The sequence below is a fragment of the Scleropages formosus genome, chromosome 10 (assembly GCF_900964775.1).
Source record: "Scleropages formosus chromosome 10, fSclFor1.1, whole genome shotgun sequence".
NCBI lineage: Eukaryota > Metazoa > Chordata > Actinopteri > Osteoglossiformes > Osteoglossidae > Scleropages > Scleropages formosus.
The window spans coordinates 28,510,679-28,527,658 of NC_041815.1; the positions used below are offsets into that span (position 1 = coordinate 28,510,679).

The window sequence follows — 16,980 nt, forward strand, 5'->3', positions numbered from 1 at the left end:
TTGTGTCAGTGCAGAGCCATTTTAAGTTCTGACTTACTATTAATTCTGTAGAAGTCTTAGTATTTGACACAACCCGAAGCCTTAGGAAGTTTTTCAGACTCTAGTTTTATGTTTATATCATACTACCGAAAAATCCACTTGTGGTTTCACAAAGGCAATATGAGTGAGTTTATTTGTCAAGAAATGTTAGTTAAAAAAAGTTACTGCAGATTAACAAACATACTAGGCACCTATGCAAAGCTCATATTCAGTTGCATAAAATGAATGAGCTGCTCTTGAATAATCAAAACAATCTGAGCACCTCAGTAAAATCTCTGCTCTACTGTTTATAACACAGATGTAAACCAGAGTATTTGAGCTACGTTCTGCAGTAAAAATGTGTAGTTCCCAACTAATAGCAACATACAGCTTCCTAAAGTAGCCTTGTAAGTGCTTTACAGTAAAAACTCAGTAACCGTTGCTATGTTCCCACACACTGCCAGCCAACAGTAATCGGATGGCGCTAGAGAGCAAGTACGTGGTTACACTATGCAAAGGTACCTGTGTATTGAAGCATGCCGCGTCTCAGCCAATGTTGTACTAAAGCCCTAATTCAGGTCCAAGCTAGACTGGTTTCAGCTCCATCCCAATTTCGATTTTCCTGTATTGTACACCTGCTGCAGATGGCCCAATCCCTATGGAGGAGGGAGAATGCTCATATAGCTGTTTGGTCATACAACCGCAACGTGCAGTAAACCGAAAGAGCCACGCTGCTTGTAAACGACTAAGCTCGGTTCCCTGGACACCAGAAACAAGATCTAACTTCTGCAACTTGAACCTCTCAAAATGTGAATGCTTAAATAACATCTTAAATAGCAACAAGTCATATGGCTTTCCGTAAATGTATGAATATATGAATACATAATTGAGTATGTGACCTCTACAGGTGTAGGTAGAGATATATTTTTTAAAATCAAGTATGATTACAATGAAGAAGAGAGGGACTGAGGCACAATCCCCCATGGAGGTATCTGGAGCACAAGTTGATTGAGGCAATCTGGCAGGAGGAAGAATGCTGTGGTGGAGCCCTGCATCACCTTCGGCTCACGGAAGTCAAGGATTCTAGACAGCCAACACTTCCCATCCCACTCCCCGCCAGAGTCTGCATTTCAATACCCTCAATCCAGCCCGATGGAAGTGATCGCCAGTGATACTACTGAGGGGCAAAAATGTTGCCAGCTGGACATCTCCTGGCCCATTCATGGAAAAAAAGAGGCATCCATTGGACTCCGCCCTCTGTTTGTGGCCCCGCCCCAGCCTGTCACACACAGGTCTGCACAGGTGACCCTGCCGGAGATCCTGCCCTCTCGGGGGCAGCAGCAGCTCGACTGGTCACCTCGCGCTGGAGCTCCTCCACCTTCCTCTGGAGCTCTGCCCGCTTGGCCAACAGCTCTTTGTAGCGCTGGTGCAGGGGCTCCTGTCAAGAAGAGTAGCATAATAAACAGCCAATGCATTATGAATACATACAGGACCGCTCTATAAAGCATGATCCTCTCTGTAGGGACATACTTGTGTCTGGACTTTAATACAGCATTTGAAACCAAACAAAAACAACAAGAACATTATACAAATTAAATCAGTATAAATTACATGATGTATTAAATCTGCCATCTACAAAATGTCAAATGACACAAAAACAAAGCACAACAATAAATATTAAAACATTTATCATTCAACGTTAAATAATAACTTTTCCAAACCTGAGGCCGCATACGTGGGTTCCACCGAATGTAGTAACCCACCCACAGCTCTAGATGGCGCATGCTGACCACAGGGTAGAGCACGTGGTTGGAGTAGTCGACATACAGAGGGTTGGTGAACTCCTCCGGCTGGCTGTTGATATACGACCACAGGGAGACCGTCTTCTTCGGCAGCTCCTAACAAAACAAAGGATCAAATGCCAACGCGGAAAAAACACTTTCATCGCGGTCCATTTCGAAAGTGCGGACGAGAAGATCTAAAGGGCGTGTCCTACCTCCTTCACCCTCTGCAGCTCGCTGTTGCAGAGGAAGGTCCCAAACAGGCAGCTGTAGAGATGGTCCAGGATGGTGATCAGGAAGTACTCGTTGAACTCAAATGCCGCAGGGAACTGGGGGGGTAAGTGGAACGTGAGTGCTTCAGAGAGACGACTTCCCGCGCATGTTGCGTGTCAGCTGGGCTTGTGTTTGCACACAACACAAAGCATTACAGCATCATGGCTGCTCTTCCCACCTGACGTGTCATCTGCCACACGCAGTCGATGAACTGCAGGAACACAGGCGACCGGTCTGCGTCCGTGTGGTTCCTGTCTCCGTGACCGCTCCGCTGCAGAGAGGAGGCCACCAAGGGGTTAATCCTGACCCCGTAGGGAACCATGCATGGAGATCTGCAGCGGGTTGACCGCACTAGGCCTTTTAAAAGCTTTCAACAGGGACTGAATGTGTCAATCAACTGGGTGGGCGGGTCTAAAGGCGGGACCCTGCTCTGCAGGGAGGCGGGAGCTCATACCGCCTGGAAGCGATGCCCGAAGCTCAGCCACTCCTTCTCCACCAGGACCTGGAAGCCGCGCAGCGTGCGGTAGTAGCCGTCCAGCATCAGCATGGCCAGCGAGGTGAGCTGCGCGGTGCGGTCCCAGCCGTCGCTGCAGTGCACCACCACCGACGTCTTCCCGGACTCCACCTTGTCGGCGATACGCAGAGCCCCCGCCAGGATCAGCTTGGAAGTGCGAGGAGGCAGGGGCAGAGGTCACAGGTCACACACTAACCAACTAAACAGATAAATATTGTACATGGTGGAGCTGCTGCTTTTGGACCTAAAGGTCGCAAGTTCGACTCTCACCTCTGGCTGTAGTACACTTCAGCAAGGCACTAACCCTAAATTGCCCCAGTAAAACTACCCAACTGTGCAAATGGATAAGTAATGTATGTAGATTAACTCTAAATCACTTTGGAGAAAAGAGTCAGCTAAATGAATAAATGTAAGTGTTGTTATTTGTACACATCGGTGTTGCACAGTTTGGTTTTTAACCAATCGATTTGTTTGAGGGGGTCATGAAGTGAAGCACTGTACATGTACTAGATCACCAGGAGGGATCTGAGGAGTACTCAGCAAAAGAGTACTGAGTAGTCTTACTGTGCTTGCTTGGTGTTTGCAATTGAAACTGCAGTTATAATAAAGACGGTGAAAAATGACAGCAATTGCTGCTGTTGCATAAAAATTGTCCTAATTCTGAGACAGTGACAAAGTGGCACTGGTCACATGACCAACGACAATGTCTCAAATGCATTGTCATCTTATAAACAGTACTGCTAGCAAATCAAGAAAAAAACAAAAATAAAAATCAATTCACAAGCATGAATCAAACTGAGTCGAACTGAAACTTTTCCGCCGAATCGCACTCTGCTGGTACACAATGGATTCCGTTTCCCCACCCTCTCCCATTGGCCCTCGGGCCTGTCGCTCACCTTGATGTGCTCCAACCAGTGGGTGGACTCGAGGTTGGAGAGCCAATGGGACTCCTCGATGTTGGGGTAGACCACCTCCTTCAGCTTGCGAAGGGACTCGCGCATCACATGGATGTTGTGGATGTCGAGGAAGACCAGCTCTGCGTTCTGATAGGCGTCCTCGCTCTCGAACCCGCCCCCTTTCATCTGTCACATGCAAATGCACATGGGCGGGTCAACTTGGTGTATGCTCACAATTTCAAAAAACATAGAGACAAGAACTGGGACTCAAACACGGGAGATGGGCGGGGACACGGCGCCCTGCCTTGTTGGCTACGGCGTTGACACTGGGCCGCGCATCGAAGATGAAGAGCTTGTGGGACTGTGCGTTGGCGTCCATGATGGCTTGCAGGTACTTCTCATCCTCCTTGCAACGCTTTCCGTTGACGCCTACCATCGGCTGGCTGCAGCGCGTCACCGTTGCCTGGCTCTCGGGGTGAATCCAGGACAGAACCTGGCGGCCCAAGGAGGGAATGGTCAGTGTATCTCAGCAGGGGGTGCCCCCCGACCCCAAAAAATTCATTGACACCAATATTTCCAACACAACACACTATTCATGAAACCATATTCAACAACGGGAAAAACCCATCCTCTCATTAAAAATTAGATACTGAAATGTAAAGATATAAAATCTTCCTTTTATTTGACAGAAAATAAACATTAAACCAATAACCACAATATAGTATCAAACATCCAACATCTGTCGAACTCTCAGCATCCTTAAGTGTCGTAAAGTCCTGCCATCAAGTTTAAAAACACCAACGAACCATTTACACAAAATGTTTAAAAAATAAAAAATCTATCTGAACACAAGACAACCTAAAGAGAAAGAAAATAAAATATCAAACTCAGGCAAACAACTTGTCCTCAATCCTACGGCATCAGTACACACACGTGTCTGTTTCCCCTCCCCCTCCCGTTGGCCTGTCACTCACCTTGACGGGCTCCAGCCATTTCATTCAAATAGCTGGGCAATTTTTACTGCATGAGTTCAAATTAAGTTCCTTGCTCAGGGGCACTGCAGCAGGATGGGAATGTGAACTACGCCACCTACTGCCCCAGGTAAAATGGGGAAAAACCGCAGCGTGTCTGCCGACGCAGAGCACACGTACGGCTATGACCACGAACGTCTATTTGCCCGACGCTCCGGTAGGACGAGCGCTGACTCACAGGTATCCTGCCCTTGGCCCGGAAGGTCGCGACCTTCTTCAGCTCCTCGTCGGGGACGGTGACGGGCACCACCAGGATGGCAGGGTAGGTGTCGCACAGCTCGTAGTGCTCGTTGAGCTTCGTTATCCTCCAGCTCTCGTTGGGCACACCCTGCCGATGGAAAGAGAGGTGAGACTGGAGCGAGTGCCAAGGGTGACCGCGCCAGGGAGGGGACGGTCAGATCTACCTGTCTCTTGTACTCCGACAGGGAGTCGTACACCTTCCACCCGTTCTCTGGGAAAATCTGCCCGTAGTCGAAGGCAAACATTTGCTAGGGACACATCGAAAAATGGCATTAAACACAAGAGCACAAGTGCCACTTCCTCATAATAAATAATACATGAGTCCTCACTCATTTTTTCAAAATATAAAAAAGGATAAACACATACATTTACAAGGAATTCTACATTTATTCATTTCATTGACAATTTTTTCCAAAGCACCTTACAGTGTTTCATACAGCTGGGTAATTCTACTGTCATCTTACATTTAAACAGGTTAGTAATTTTACTAGAGCAATTTAAGGTAAACACCTTGTTCAAGAATACCACACCTCAAGGTGGGATTTGAACCTATGACCTTCTGATCCAAAGGCAGCAGCTCTAACCCCTACACCACGAGCTATACCCTTCAATTTATATGTGGTGTACACATTCTGATACACTGAACATACAGAACAAGTTACAAAACGGATTAAAAAATCTAAAATAAGAAAATGAATACCGAACACTATAAACAGCACAATTGTTCACAGGGATGTATATGAATACATCCGAGTAATGTAAGTATATACTGACTATATAAGTGCAGCTGATGATACTTCAATGAATATATCAGATTATGATTTATACCGTGTTACCAGTGCAAAGTCTTAACTGTACCCTGTTAATTTAGCAGCTGGATGCTGAACAATAGTACCTTAATATCCATGCAAAAGTGATATGAATTATGATGTGCGCTGTATCCGTTGTTGGCGGTACAAGATCTAACCGAATATTCCGTACTGCAGGGGTCGCTTACCATACTGTTTGAGACGGGGAAGGCAAATTTCATTAAAACCTCAAAGATGGATTTCTTCAGAGAGCCCTCCTGCTGCTTGTGGGCAAAGCGGAGATTGCGAACGTCCTGCGTGGAAAGGGTTAAACGGGTCATGGAACGTTCCAGAAAGCCGAGCCGTAGAAATCTGGGGAATTTTCCAGATGCAGATTAAGCCGAGGAGGATTTCCCAAAGGAGAATCCACACTGACAGTGTAACTTAGTTCACGAATACGACTAACGCGTATCTGGAATACAAGCCCTTTGTGTGATTACGCAATACTCAATAAGAACTGCACGTCTGTTCATACCTTGTTTTGACTGCAGCTCCGGTCACTTTTACCACTCGGTAACAATCAGTAAAGCCTCAATAGCACAGTCATCCCTCAGTTTAGTAAATTCAAGATTCACCTTCTATTCACCTGTCCTCCTTCAAGATTAGGTGACGTTTCACCATTCATTCACCAATCCACAAAACATGTTAGGTCAAGATTCACCTGCTTTTAAAGTTGTCCTCCTCTCAGTGGCCATTCTTTTCTAAAAATTTGTTATTGTTCCAAGTGGATGTAACACACCATCCGTTTCTCTATTCAGAAACACCTTCACACCTTATAATATCAACTTTTTTGTGATATTCTTGAATGCTTATGCTTTTGTGAAGCATTTGTTAAATTTTGTATCAAAGTTCAACCTTAATTAAAAAGATCGAGAAATATAACATTTACTTAATTTAAAATGAAATTATAATTAATGTTCTATTTTTAGTAATTGAAAATAACTTCAATAAAAATGTATTAATATCTTTAACAGAAAATGAAAAGCATAAAAAATAAAAAAATAACATTTATAAATAAATCAATTTAGTGTTACTGTTATTTTATTTTAGTTTTTCGATGTCTTGCGTCTAGCGGCAAATCAAGCTCTGTTGAGCCTTCCAAAAATAAGCAAATAAACTGAATTTGAATAAGAAACCAGCCAGTCACACAGCACGTTGCACCCAGGCCTATCCGCCGCTTGCTTAGTCACGTGTTCCGACTATTTGCGACTCGCACAATGTCGAATCCACATAGATGATGTACGGATATGACAAGTTTTTAATTGTAAAAAATGGCTTGCTTCGGCCAAATGTGCCTTGCTTTTACAGTGAGTATAAAGAGTTGTTTTAACTTACTGTAGTTCACGATTCAACGGTAATTCATTTCCTTGTAAACCTGGTTCGTCAAACTCATCTTTTGAAAAGTTTGAAAAGGTCAAGATTCATTTTGTCTGTAAAATTCCTCAGGGAAGATTCGGGGTGCAATCGACGTCGAATCCGTGTCGGTACCTGAGGGGGATTGGTTCAAGGTTCGGATTGGCGGGTGCATTAATGCCAATTACTGACTGCTTTATTCTAATAACGTTTCCCCCTCTTGTTACTGATGACCAGAATTGATGGAACACAAGATACAAATTGTAAACACTGTAAAAGTGAGTTGAATTAAGCAGGTCTACACCACTATTCTGTTGGGGTGCTCTTTACCGCCATCTATCAGCTTGGAGGGTAAATGCAGGTTGCGTTTACTCCACACGGAAATAGAGAAAATAGACACGTGAAGAAAATGCAATTAAAAAGAAACAAGTTAACAGATATATTTGCATCTTTGACACTGGTAACAGTGTACAGTATTTTGAGAGTTTCATAGCTAGAATGAGTCCAGCTGATCCCAGTAAAGATGCTAATGTATACCTGAGAGAGAACCAAGCTAAAGAGCTTCAGTACCTATGTAACAGAAAACATTTTTAAGGATAGGTTGAATGAGGATATTTTTAAGAAATTATAAAATCAATAAGCAATCAGGATCAAGAAGAGAGAAGTATCGGAAGGCTCTCACCTTACAAACCAACCCGTAAGACACCTCCCCGTGCATGGAGACGCCCCCGATCTTCTCCACCCGGCTGATCACCCCCAGGGGAAGGTCCAGCACAAACGCCGAATCCTGGACAGTGGGGACGTCCACAGTCAAACTACGCATGGACACGTTACATGAATTACATCATGTTTCCCTGCCCGAGACAGGTGGGGTCTCTTACCTTGTCCATGGATTTGAAGAACAGCCTGTAATTGGTCACAGTCAGAGCTCCTCTGATGGCTCCGAGAAAGGGACAGATGTACGTGACATCTGGGGCTGGAGCACCAAACGAGAGCATAAAACATGCAGTTTTAATGGCAGGATATGAAAAGACAAACTGTACTTGCGGGTCAGCTGATAACCGCAACATCACGACTTCGGTCGCTTCCGTGGAAGGCGCTGAACTACCTGTGTCCTGTAGCGACTCGTTCGGCAGCAGCTGCAGTTCTTCTTGGGCCATTTTGCTGGAATCCCTGAGCACCTAGTGGAAAAAGCACAGTGCGGGACAACCGGAACCCGGACACATCACACGCAGCAGTGAAACGTTCTAATGAGGAAAAAAAAAAAAAAACACGAGAAACCTCTGACCGCGTGAGACAAGAACATTCTGGAAAGAATTAGTCGAGCGTTTAACCCCTTTTGAATTTTGGCCAGACGGAGGATTTCAAACTTCTTTCCCACCAACAAACAAGCTCAAGATGTGGGATTGTGCAACAAATGATCCAAAAAAAACTATGATTATTAAAATGAAAGCAGTTACAAGTAGTGCTGCATGAGTAACAATAACAATAAAGCCAAAAAAAGGAACATTAAAACATTTAGGGTACTAAAAATTAGTTTTTAAAACAGGTTGTTTAATATCACACTCTATTTGATACATTTTGAACCTCAGTCTTCAGATCCACATTTTTCCCACAAGTGAATTCATTTTCCCTCCAGGCTTCGCTTACTAAAAACAAATAACATTCATTTAGCTGACAACTTTTTCCAAGGTGCCTCACAATGTTAGACGATCAGCTTTACACTAATTTCCACATTTTTACTGTACCCTGATGAAGGGCTCTAAAGCAAAAACGTTCAGTTTGCAAAGTGACGCCCTAAACACTACGCCACCTGCTGCGCCCAGTAAGAGCAACATACAACATGTGTGCCTCAAAAGTATAGAAACATGTAGAAACCTTACCTTTACATCTGAGTTAGATTTATCCTATGGAATGCAACAAATGAAGAGATCAACATATTACACGGGGCATTCGCACCCTCAACCACACACACACACACACACACACACACACACACACACACAGTGTGAAAACACTTGTCTCAAGTGGAGTCGCGATGAACCGGAGCCTAACTTGGCAAAACAGGGCGCACGGCAGGAGGGCAAGGGGACACACCCAGTACGGGACGCCAGTCCGTTGCAAGGCACCCGAAGCAAAACTCGAACCCCAGACCCACCCGAGAGCAGGACCCAGCCAAGCCTGCTACGCCACCGTGCCCCCCACCCTCAACCAAAAGCACAAAATTCATATCTGTCTATTGATATTGACGGCGAATGTATTTTAAACAGGATCCCACACGAGAACCTTCAACCCGAGGCCTCAGGGCTGAAATGTCACCGTCCTCCAATACTGAGAGAGTCAAGCCTCTCTGGACACCTGCTCCTGAATTCCTTCAGTTCCCGCAAACCCAGCAAAACAGAAAGAGAAATAAACAAGCAAATGAAATGCGGACGTGGTTACTGGGGACTCACCGGGAGCTCGGCGGACAGGTCGGTGCGGGTGGACGCGGAGTCGGAGGACAGCGCCGTGGGGGACCTCATGTGCGCAGAGCGATCGGAGCGGCAGGTGTTCGTGCTGCAGAGAAACGGGGTCTCCCGCGTGGGAGGCACTGGGGATGAGTCTCGGGTTCGAGAACGGCCAGCCTCATTAATACAAAATCACGTGCACAGGCAACCGGTGGCAAAACAGTTGAGGACGCCTACAGGTTGTTGGTTCAAATCCCACACAAACAAAGTGTCCTTGGTGAAGATACTTACTCTAATTATTCCAGTAAAAATACCCTGCAGCTGTGTAAAAGGGTGAAATACAGTCTGGGTAAAGGTTCCACTGCACAACTAATTGCATTAATAATGATGAGCATTTTAATATACAGAGTTGGGTGAAGATCTCCCACAGTGCTTTGCGGTACTCAACTTTCAAGCTAAGTGACCTAAAAATGTGTGACTTGGTCATGTTTGGACATTGTTGTCAATAGAGGAAACCGTTTCGTGGACCTAAACGTGGACAACAGAGCAGTAAATAAGGTGGGCGGGTTAACAGAAGTGACCAGAGCGGCCCGGAGCCCCACCTCACTGACTGACTCACCTGGCCAGAGAGTCGGCGCTCGGGTGTCTGGAGGAGGACCGCTTGGAGCCCAGGCTGTCGGTGCTGCCGCTCTTCTCCATGCCGGGCCGGGCGGGACAGAGCAGGACAAGGCGAATGGCGGCGCCTCCGTGGAAGTGCGTGGAGCTCTGTTCCTTTGTGCCCGTGTGCGTCGCTGGGATCAGCGGAGCAGCGGCGGACAGGAAGCGCAGGAGGAGAAGGAAGCCGCCATGTTTTCCCAGAGCCGCAGGGGCGTGGCCAGATCCCGTCACATGACCCGTTCCATGAAAAGAGGGCGGGAAGCAAAGGCGAAGGGCGTCCTTTGCTTCCAATGTATTTTCCGCGACGTGAAAAGAGGGCGGGATTGGGGAGCGGGGCGTGGCTTGTGTGCATCACATGACCTCCACTGTGCAATCAAAGCTGCGCATGAAAATTCAGAGGCGTGCTTTTTCTTCCCTGCGGGATGCGCTCCGCGGAAAGAGGGCGGGGCTAATCAAACCAGGGGTGTGGTCTGGTTTCATTCATGTGGATCGACCGTCGGAGACGAGCGACTCCGCAGCGCGTCGGGAAAGAAGCGGGGACGCACCGTGGACTTCCCAGTGATAAAAGTGAAGATATTGAAAACACATGAACCGTTTGTATTTTTTCCATTCTTTCTGTTGGATGTGTTTCGTCAGTGAGATTCAGTTGGAATGCAGCCGCTTTTTATTTCATCATTCCCCTCCCTGTAACAACGGGAAGTCATTCATTGCTCCATCCATCCATCCATCCATCATCCATCCAGAACAGGAGGAGAAAAAAGCAGCAAGACACGTTAAGTAAAGCAGGTTTTAATTAGAAAAACAGAAGATACTTTTTTTTCCAGATGAACAGTACGTTATGTCTTCTAGTTCATTGACTGCCGAGAAGTGTTTCTTATAAAGATCTAAATAAGTGTGTAATATTTGCCATCATCACAAAATGTTTTCAAAGCAAAATTCTCATTTTCACGGTCCTAATAAAAAGACGCGCATAACTTTATGTATGCTATTTATTTGGATAAAAAATGCATTTGTGTTTCGATCTGGCTTATTTCCTCCTGCACACACCTTGTTCCATCACTATCCAAGAGGCCTAGAGCGCAACACACACCCTTTACAGTATCTACAAGTTCTATGTACAATGGCAGCACAATGACAGGAACAATAACCGCAACTACACGCTGTCACTCTTAAAGTTTCCTGTAGATACACAGTGAGTAAAAGAAAAAAAAAAAAATCAGTTTTTACACACATTTCATCAGACCCGCTCAGCCATCTTTACGAATGACCGCATTTATTTACTACACAATTCCAAAAGATACAATACCAACAAAAGCCCATTTGTCCTTGTCTTGTTAAAACATGACCTTTGGAAAAAAAGACATGATTTTTCTGAATAAAAAAACCCCAAACACTGATATAAGAAGTGACAGAATTTAAAATATCACCACTGCAAACGTGTACAATTAAATAATCAAAATAGGCTCCCTGTCTGATAGTTTCACCATAATCATGTATAATTGAGAAACATTTTTATTAGTATTTACATATATTTATATTTGCCACTTAGAACAGTTACATACTGAGTACAGGTTCAAATTGTCCAATTTACAAACAGGGTCAGAGATTGGCACAACAATATCCTATTTTAAGAGTGGAAAAAAATTTGCATCTAATGGGTATAGATATAAACTTACAAATACCAGAATGTATAGTTTGAGGAAGGAAATACATTAAAAAAAAATGGAATAATTTAAAAACAAACCATATGTACATCTGAGTGCACGATACATCCACAAAAGCCAAACATCATATTGCACGAGTAAAAAGGCAGGATTACAGGTAAAAGACTAAAGAAACACAAGAAATCCAGGTTAGGAGTGGAAAAAAATCAATGTTCAAGTCACTGCATGAAAGCACAGAGTAACATCATGAGGAGAACTACCTGAACTGGAGTAATTCAGAGTCCTATTAACCCGTCTCATGGAAGGAAACGGTGTCTCTGCTAACAATCCCACAATGCACCCGTGTGGGCATTCGCAAGGCCGACACTACAGTAGCTCGTTGTTTTCAGTACGTTTGGCTGTGGCTCTGATGCGATGTGATGCCTTTCAGTGTTTACCAGTGTACCAGAGCGTGTGTGTCTCTCTCTCTCTCTCTCTCACTCACACACACACACACACACACACACACACACACACACACACACACCAGTTGAAATGACCACCAACAGGTGGCATCAGATGGCATCAATAGAAAAATATCAGTAGTCTTTTCTGTCTGAAAAATGCTGAATGAGACTTTGGAAAGTTAACGTAAGATGCTTTCTTCTGTGAATTACACCATTTTCTTAATGAACCGGGGTTTCCTCTTCGGAGCTGCACGCTGGCTGAGCAAACACAAGATGTGTATGTTGGTACATCGCGAATACGCGCTTTATATACAGTAAGACTTCTTACTAAAGGCAACTCAGACATGATAAGGCAAATCAATATACAGTAATACACTTTTTGTCAGGCTTCCGTTGAGGCCCGCGGTGCCTGGGAGCAACATAGCCCTTTTCCTCGGAGTCTATTTACACGCACGGGCGGCTCCAGAAGCAGGACTTTTACCACATTCCGGTTCGGAGGTGCCGCGTGACGACGGGGAGTGCGATGTGCGAGGCGCGAGACACACGAGCGGCGCGTGCTGGTGCAACCATTAAAGGTTCTTTTAAAGGGCTTTCGTCATACTGAGCAGTACTTCTTTTTTTTTGCTAACTCAAAGCAAGTAAATCTGACAGATATTTAACGAAAAAAAAAAAACATAAATCCAGTGCACTGAGCTGCTTTAACCTTTTGAGGAAGCTTATAAAAGTGTCAAAGCGTTAATGTTAAACTCCCCCACCCCCCATTGTCTACCTCACAGCTGGTAAACATGGTGAAGAATATAGGCCTATGCAGCAGATATATGCACAGCAAAACCAAATTCAATCAAATATGGCCATGAAGGGGAAGGATAACGGTGTTGGGGCTGAGCTGTCGCTTTCTACACCGCTTTTTACAATTTTGAAAAAAATACCTTCTCCAGCAAAGTCAAAGGTAAAAGGAATTAAAGTAATAGGAAAAGTAAGAGGACCAGCAGGTCGTACAAACCACTAATGCTGATTTCAAAGGGGAGCTTTGAAATGGACCGGTATGTTCTAAATTCTACGACTGCGCACCCTTTCTATTTATTTATTTATTTATTTATTTATTTATTGTACTTATAAAAAAACGGTCATTTTGACACACAGAAAGAGGGACCCAAATCCCTCGACGGACATCCGCCCGTAACGGCCTGCGCTCCGCATGCTGTACAGGGACGGGACACAGAACCTCAAGAGACCACGTTTCGGCGTTTGAAAGCGCGACAAAGTAACACTTCAAGATTTACAGCACTGGAATTACCATTCTCGGACAACAAAGTCATCATCATGACGTGTCAACAGCACACACTGTAATGCTAGAGAGGCCTACCACGGATGCACAATATTAACACGTGTGTAAAAGCGCCCTTCCCGCGCGTGCTCCACGTGACATGTGATCGGGCTGCAAACGCGTGTCTTCCGTAGGGTCCCTGTCGCGTGGCAGCGTCCCCGTTAGCATCGGTGTATGGTGTTACGCGTATTTCCCATCTCTTCCATATACAAGGTGTTGGGTTCGAACGCGTGCTTCTCTCCAGGGCGAGAGGGGACGGGGTGTCACTGGTTGCCCTCGCCGTCCGTGTCCTCCAGGGAGGCCCGCGGTTCCAGGCAGCCGTTCATCTTGCGGACGTCCTCGCCCTGAGCCGCCTGCGCCTGCAGCAGCTCGTACTCCTCGTCCAGGAAGTCCAGCGAGTTGTTGCTCGGCAACCCGCGGATGGTGAACTTGTGCGAGACCCTGGTCCACTGCTCGCGGTTGGCGGCCACCCTTTCGTACAGCTCCGTTGACTTGGGGAAGACCTCCTGGAGCAACCTGTAGTTCATTGAACAAGGGGTTTTGGGGCGGTGGGGGGGAGTAAACACACGTCAACATTTCACACATACTGGTTCCAAACGTGTCTTAAAGATCTCATCCATTTTTTATGTTTTTCCAGCAGCCAGTGAAAGAACAGGCCTATCCAGTGCTATACACTGCGGTACATACATGTATACACAGTATATCCCTCATTTAATGGACTAACGGGGGGAGGGGGGGGGGTGTCTGATATGTTGAAACTGAAATGCTGCAAATTGGCATCTATATGAAACCAGAAGTTCATTTAATGATACATTTAAAGCAAAACGCCATCTGCATTTATGAGGAAACATCACATTTTGCGACATATTACGTGTCATGCATTAGATTTATTATCATTTATTACTTTCGCAGTACTGAAGAAATACATACATATCTACCGATGTCGAGAGATATCAGCTGGAAAATAAAGGTGAAATACCGATAGATGGACCGTAGAATTGTGTCAGTTAAATCGAAAATTCCTCAAATCTGGATTTGTCAACCCGAGGATTTGCTGTATTTAAAATAACCGATAACAGTGGGAACAGCTGGTAGAGTAGTGGTTGTAGCCAAAGGTCGCAGGTTCGAATCCCACCCCCAGCTGTAGTACCCTTGAGCAAAGTGCTTACTCTAAATTGCTCCAGTAAAGTTACCCAGCTGTTTAAATTAGTAGATAATTGCAGGTAGATTAACACTGTAAGTCGCTTTGGAGAAAAGCGCCAGATAAATGAATCAATGTAGATATAGAAGAATATACTTGTAGACGGGCATGGCAATGTGCTCCATGAAGCTGATCTGGAGCTCTGGAATGTAGGCCTTCTCTCTGTCCATCATTTCACTGGGGCGGTTCCCCATGGCCTTCTCCTGCAGTCACACACAAGTCAGAGGAGGGAAAACACACGCAGATACTGAAATTCTCACACAGTTCACGCTGGTGCACCCAAACACAACAAACGAGTCTCTGGGCCTAGGGCTCATACTTGATTTGCACAAATGAGTTTTGTAATGACTCTAATAAACATGAAGAAATAACCCTAATATACTGCTTGTCCCACTTAATTCAAAATGAAGACAGAAAGAAAGTGTGACGAACCAAGTCTCCCTGGGAGAAAAACTCCTTGTAGATGAGCTCCTGTAGGTAAAGAAGAAGAGCGGCGACATTAGGTCACATTAATGTCTGTTCGGGAGGCAGATGCTTTTAGACGGAAAAAGAGATTTTCACCAGTCGATAATGAGGCGGCGAAGACCTGTCGCCGTGAGCGGACACTAAAAGCCAGGATGCACATTGGGTCCTCGAGTCGTGAATGTTCGAGTTACAAATTTTTTAAGATACAAACATTTTCCCATCTATTTCTTTATTTTTATTTTCTTCATTTGCCTATTTTCAAAATTTTATTTCCTTGCTTCCACAGTGTTTAGAGTTTGTCAGTATTGATGATCAATAACAAGATGAGGAACATTGCGTTTATGGGATGAATAAAGTCAACGTTAGACGGGAATTTGTATTTTCACCTTTTTAAATACGTTTGAATGTAGCTTAATGAAAATGTTATGCTGTAATAAAGTCTTGCAGCATATTTTTAAATTTATTTTAGCTTTACCTGAGACTTTTTTAGAAGATATCTAATAAATCAAGGTATGTCTGTATTGGTACCCTTTTTTGATCAATATATTTCAAAGCATAATGTTGATTTAAGTTAATGAAAAAAATAATAAAAGTCCCACAACAGACAATGAAGGACCAGGAAACCAGGAAGTAGCTTGAGAAAAATACACCCTCTATAGTACACTCAGCGGTCACAGAGGGTCCCTCACCGCAATCTTTCTGGTGGTCTTCCAGCCTTTGGTCTGGTCTGACAGATCGCAGGAGGTCATGAGGAGGCACAGCAGCAGGCTGTGGTGGTTGCGGTTCCTGGGGTCGTATCCGGCTGGAAGAGAAAGGATGGGGCCGGTGAAGAGGCCGCAGCAATATGGAGATGGAGAGAGGAGGCGCCCTGCCTCTCGGACAGACGGCCGTCTCCACCTTTCACACTAAAACCTGACTCGTGATTCACCTGAATCTGATATGTGACTCAGTCTTACCATCTGCCATCTTCTGCAGGTCTTTGAAGATGCGCAGGTGATGGGCCAAGTCGGTTGCCAGGATGATGTCTCTCATCAGGTCCAGCATTCTCTGGTAGTCCTGGCAACCAAATATAAAAATGCAGCATGATACAGCAACTGCATGATGAGTGTCTGCCCAATGCAAAAAAAAAAAATCACAGTCTGAAAATTCATATTCTATTACATACTGGAGCACCCTTTCCATATTGAACTGTGACTGACCCACAGAGCAATGTTCTCCAGGATTTTTTCTGATGCCCGAGGGTTTCATCACTCTGCACAAAGCGCGATGCTTCGCACTGACCTTTCTGGAGAACTTGTCAAAGATGTTGCAGCCATGGGTGTTGAGAATAGCTATCGCCTGCGCAAAGTGGTGCCTCTGAGAAGACAAACAAGGGTGAGGGTGGAACGGTTGTGAGCGCGGACTCAGACCAGCAGGTGGGGGCAGAGAACCGTGCGGAGAAACACCTTTGCCTTGAGCCAATCCAGACAGACGAAAGAACTATAACGAAGACAATGCAGTGCTTTGCCTCTATCTCCCACGGGCATCTTTACAGCGCCATTCCCAAAAAACAGGCATCGAGGTCTGTGAAATGCCACCCGGTATCTGTTCTTTCACCTGAACCGGAGGTCACGGTTTGCCTGCAGTGACTAGATTACAGAACCGGATCAGTCTGGAAAGTCAAGTGGTTGTTTTGTCTCATGCATTCCAGAAGTAAGGTGAGCTCGCGTGCTGTGCCTCATGTGTATGCGAACGTGACCTTGGATGAGCGTGCTCACCTCCATGACAGAGCCCTCGGAGCTGTACAGGGCGGCCAGCACTGATTTCTGGACAAGGGACA

General features: G+C 45.2%; 2 protein-coding genes across 4 annotated transcripts in view; both read right to left on the reverse strand.

Annotated features, from left to right (window-relative positions):
- Positions 1–2: 2 nt before the first annotated feature.
- On the reverse strand, positions 3–10,315 carry mtmr2 (myotubularin related protein 2). Of its 2 annotated transcripts, XM_018748747.2 has the most exons (16): positions 10,021–10,315; positions 9,408–9,510; positions 8,838–8,861; positions 8,063–8,135; positions 7,836–7,930; positions 7,637–7,741; positions 5,751–5,855; positions 4,918–5,001; positions 4,692–4,841; positions 3,787–3,975; positions 3,483–3,668; positions 2,527–2,733; positions 2,251–2,343; positions 2,015–2,128; positions 1,740–1,916; positions 3–1,456 (listed from the first exon to the last, which is right to left on the reverse strand). In XM_018748747.2, exons 1-16 carry the CDS (start codon positions 10,098–10,100, stop codon positions 1,301–1,303), a joined length of 1,941 nt encoding a protein of 646 aa, XP_018604263.1. In that variant the 5' UTR covers positions 10,101–10,315; the 3' UTR covers positions 3–1,300. The 2 variants fall into 2 exon arrangements, with proteins under 2 accessions (XP_018604263.1, XP_018604264.1); XM_018748748.2 differs by lacking the exon at positions 8,838–8,861.
- A 1,727-nt stretch (positions 10,316–12,042) lies between these two features.
- The window catches only part of pde2a (phosphodiesterase 2A), a 125,451-nt gene continuing 120,513 nt past the window's right edge, over positions 12,043–16,980 (reverse strand). For both annotated transcript variants that reach the window (XM_018748599.2, XM_018748598.2), the window contains exons 25-31: positions 16,919–16,966; positions 16,443–16,517; positions 16,118–16,217; positions 15,851–15,963; positions 15,129–15,167; positions 14,793–14,899; positions 12,043–14,011 (exon numbers count right to left, since the gene is read on the reverse strand). In XM_018748599.2, the coding sequence (XP_018604115.2) occupies positions 13,759–14,011; positions 14,793–14,899; positions 15,129–15,167; positions 15,851–15,963; positions 16,118–16,217; positions 16,443–16,517; positions 16,919–16,966 (735 nt within the window). In that variant the 3' untranslated portion in view covers positions 12,043–13,758. The remainder of the gene's footprint in view (positions 14,012–14,792; positions 14,900–15,128; positions 15,168–15,850; positions 15,964–16,117; positions 16,218–16,442; positions 16,518–16,918; positions 16,967–16,980) is intronic.

Excerpts from the sequence above, each read along its gene's own strand:
- mtmr2 (XM_018748747.2), bottom strand. The coding sequence starts at position 10,100 with ATGGAGAAGAGCGGCAGCACCGACAGCCTGGGCTCCAAGCGGTCCTCC. Across the intron at positions 7,742-7,835 it reads TCTTCAAATCCATGGACAAG|GATTCGGCGTTTGTGCTGGA; the intron begins GTAAGAGACCCC and ends CCCACTGTCCAG. Across the intron at positions 4,842-4,917 it reads TGTCGGAGTACAAGAGACAG|GGTGTGCCCAACGAGAGCTG; the intron begins GTAGATCTGACC and ends TTCCATCGGCAG.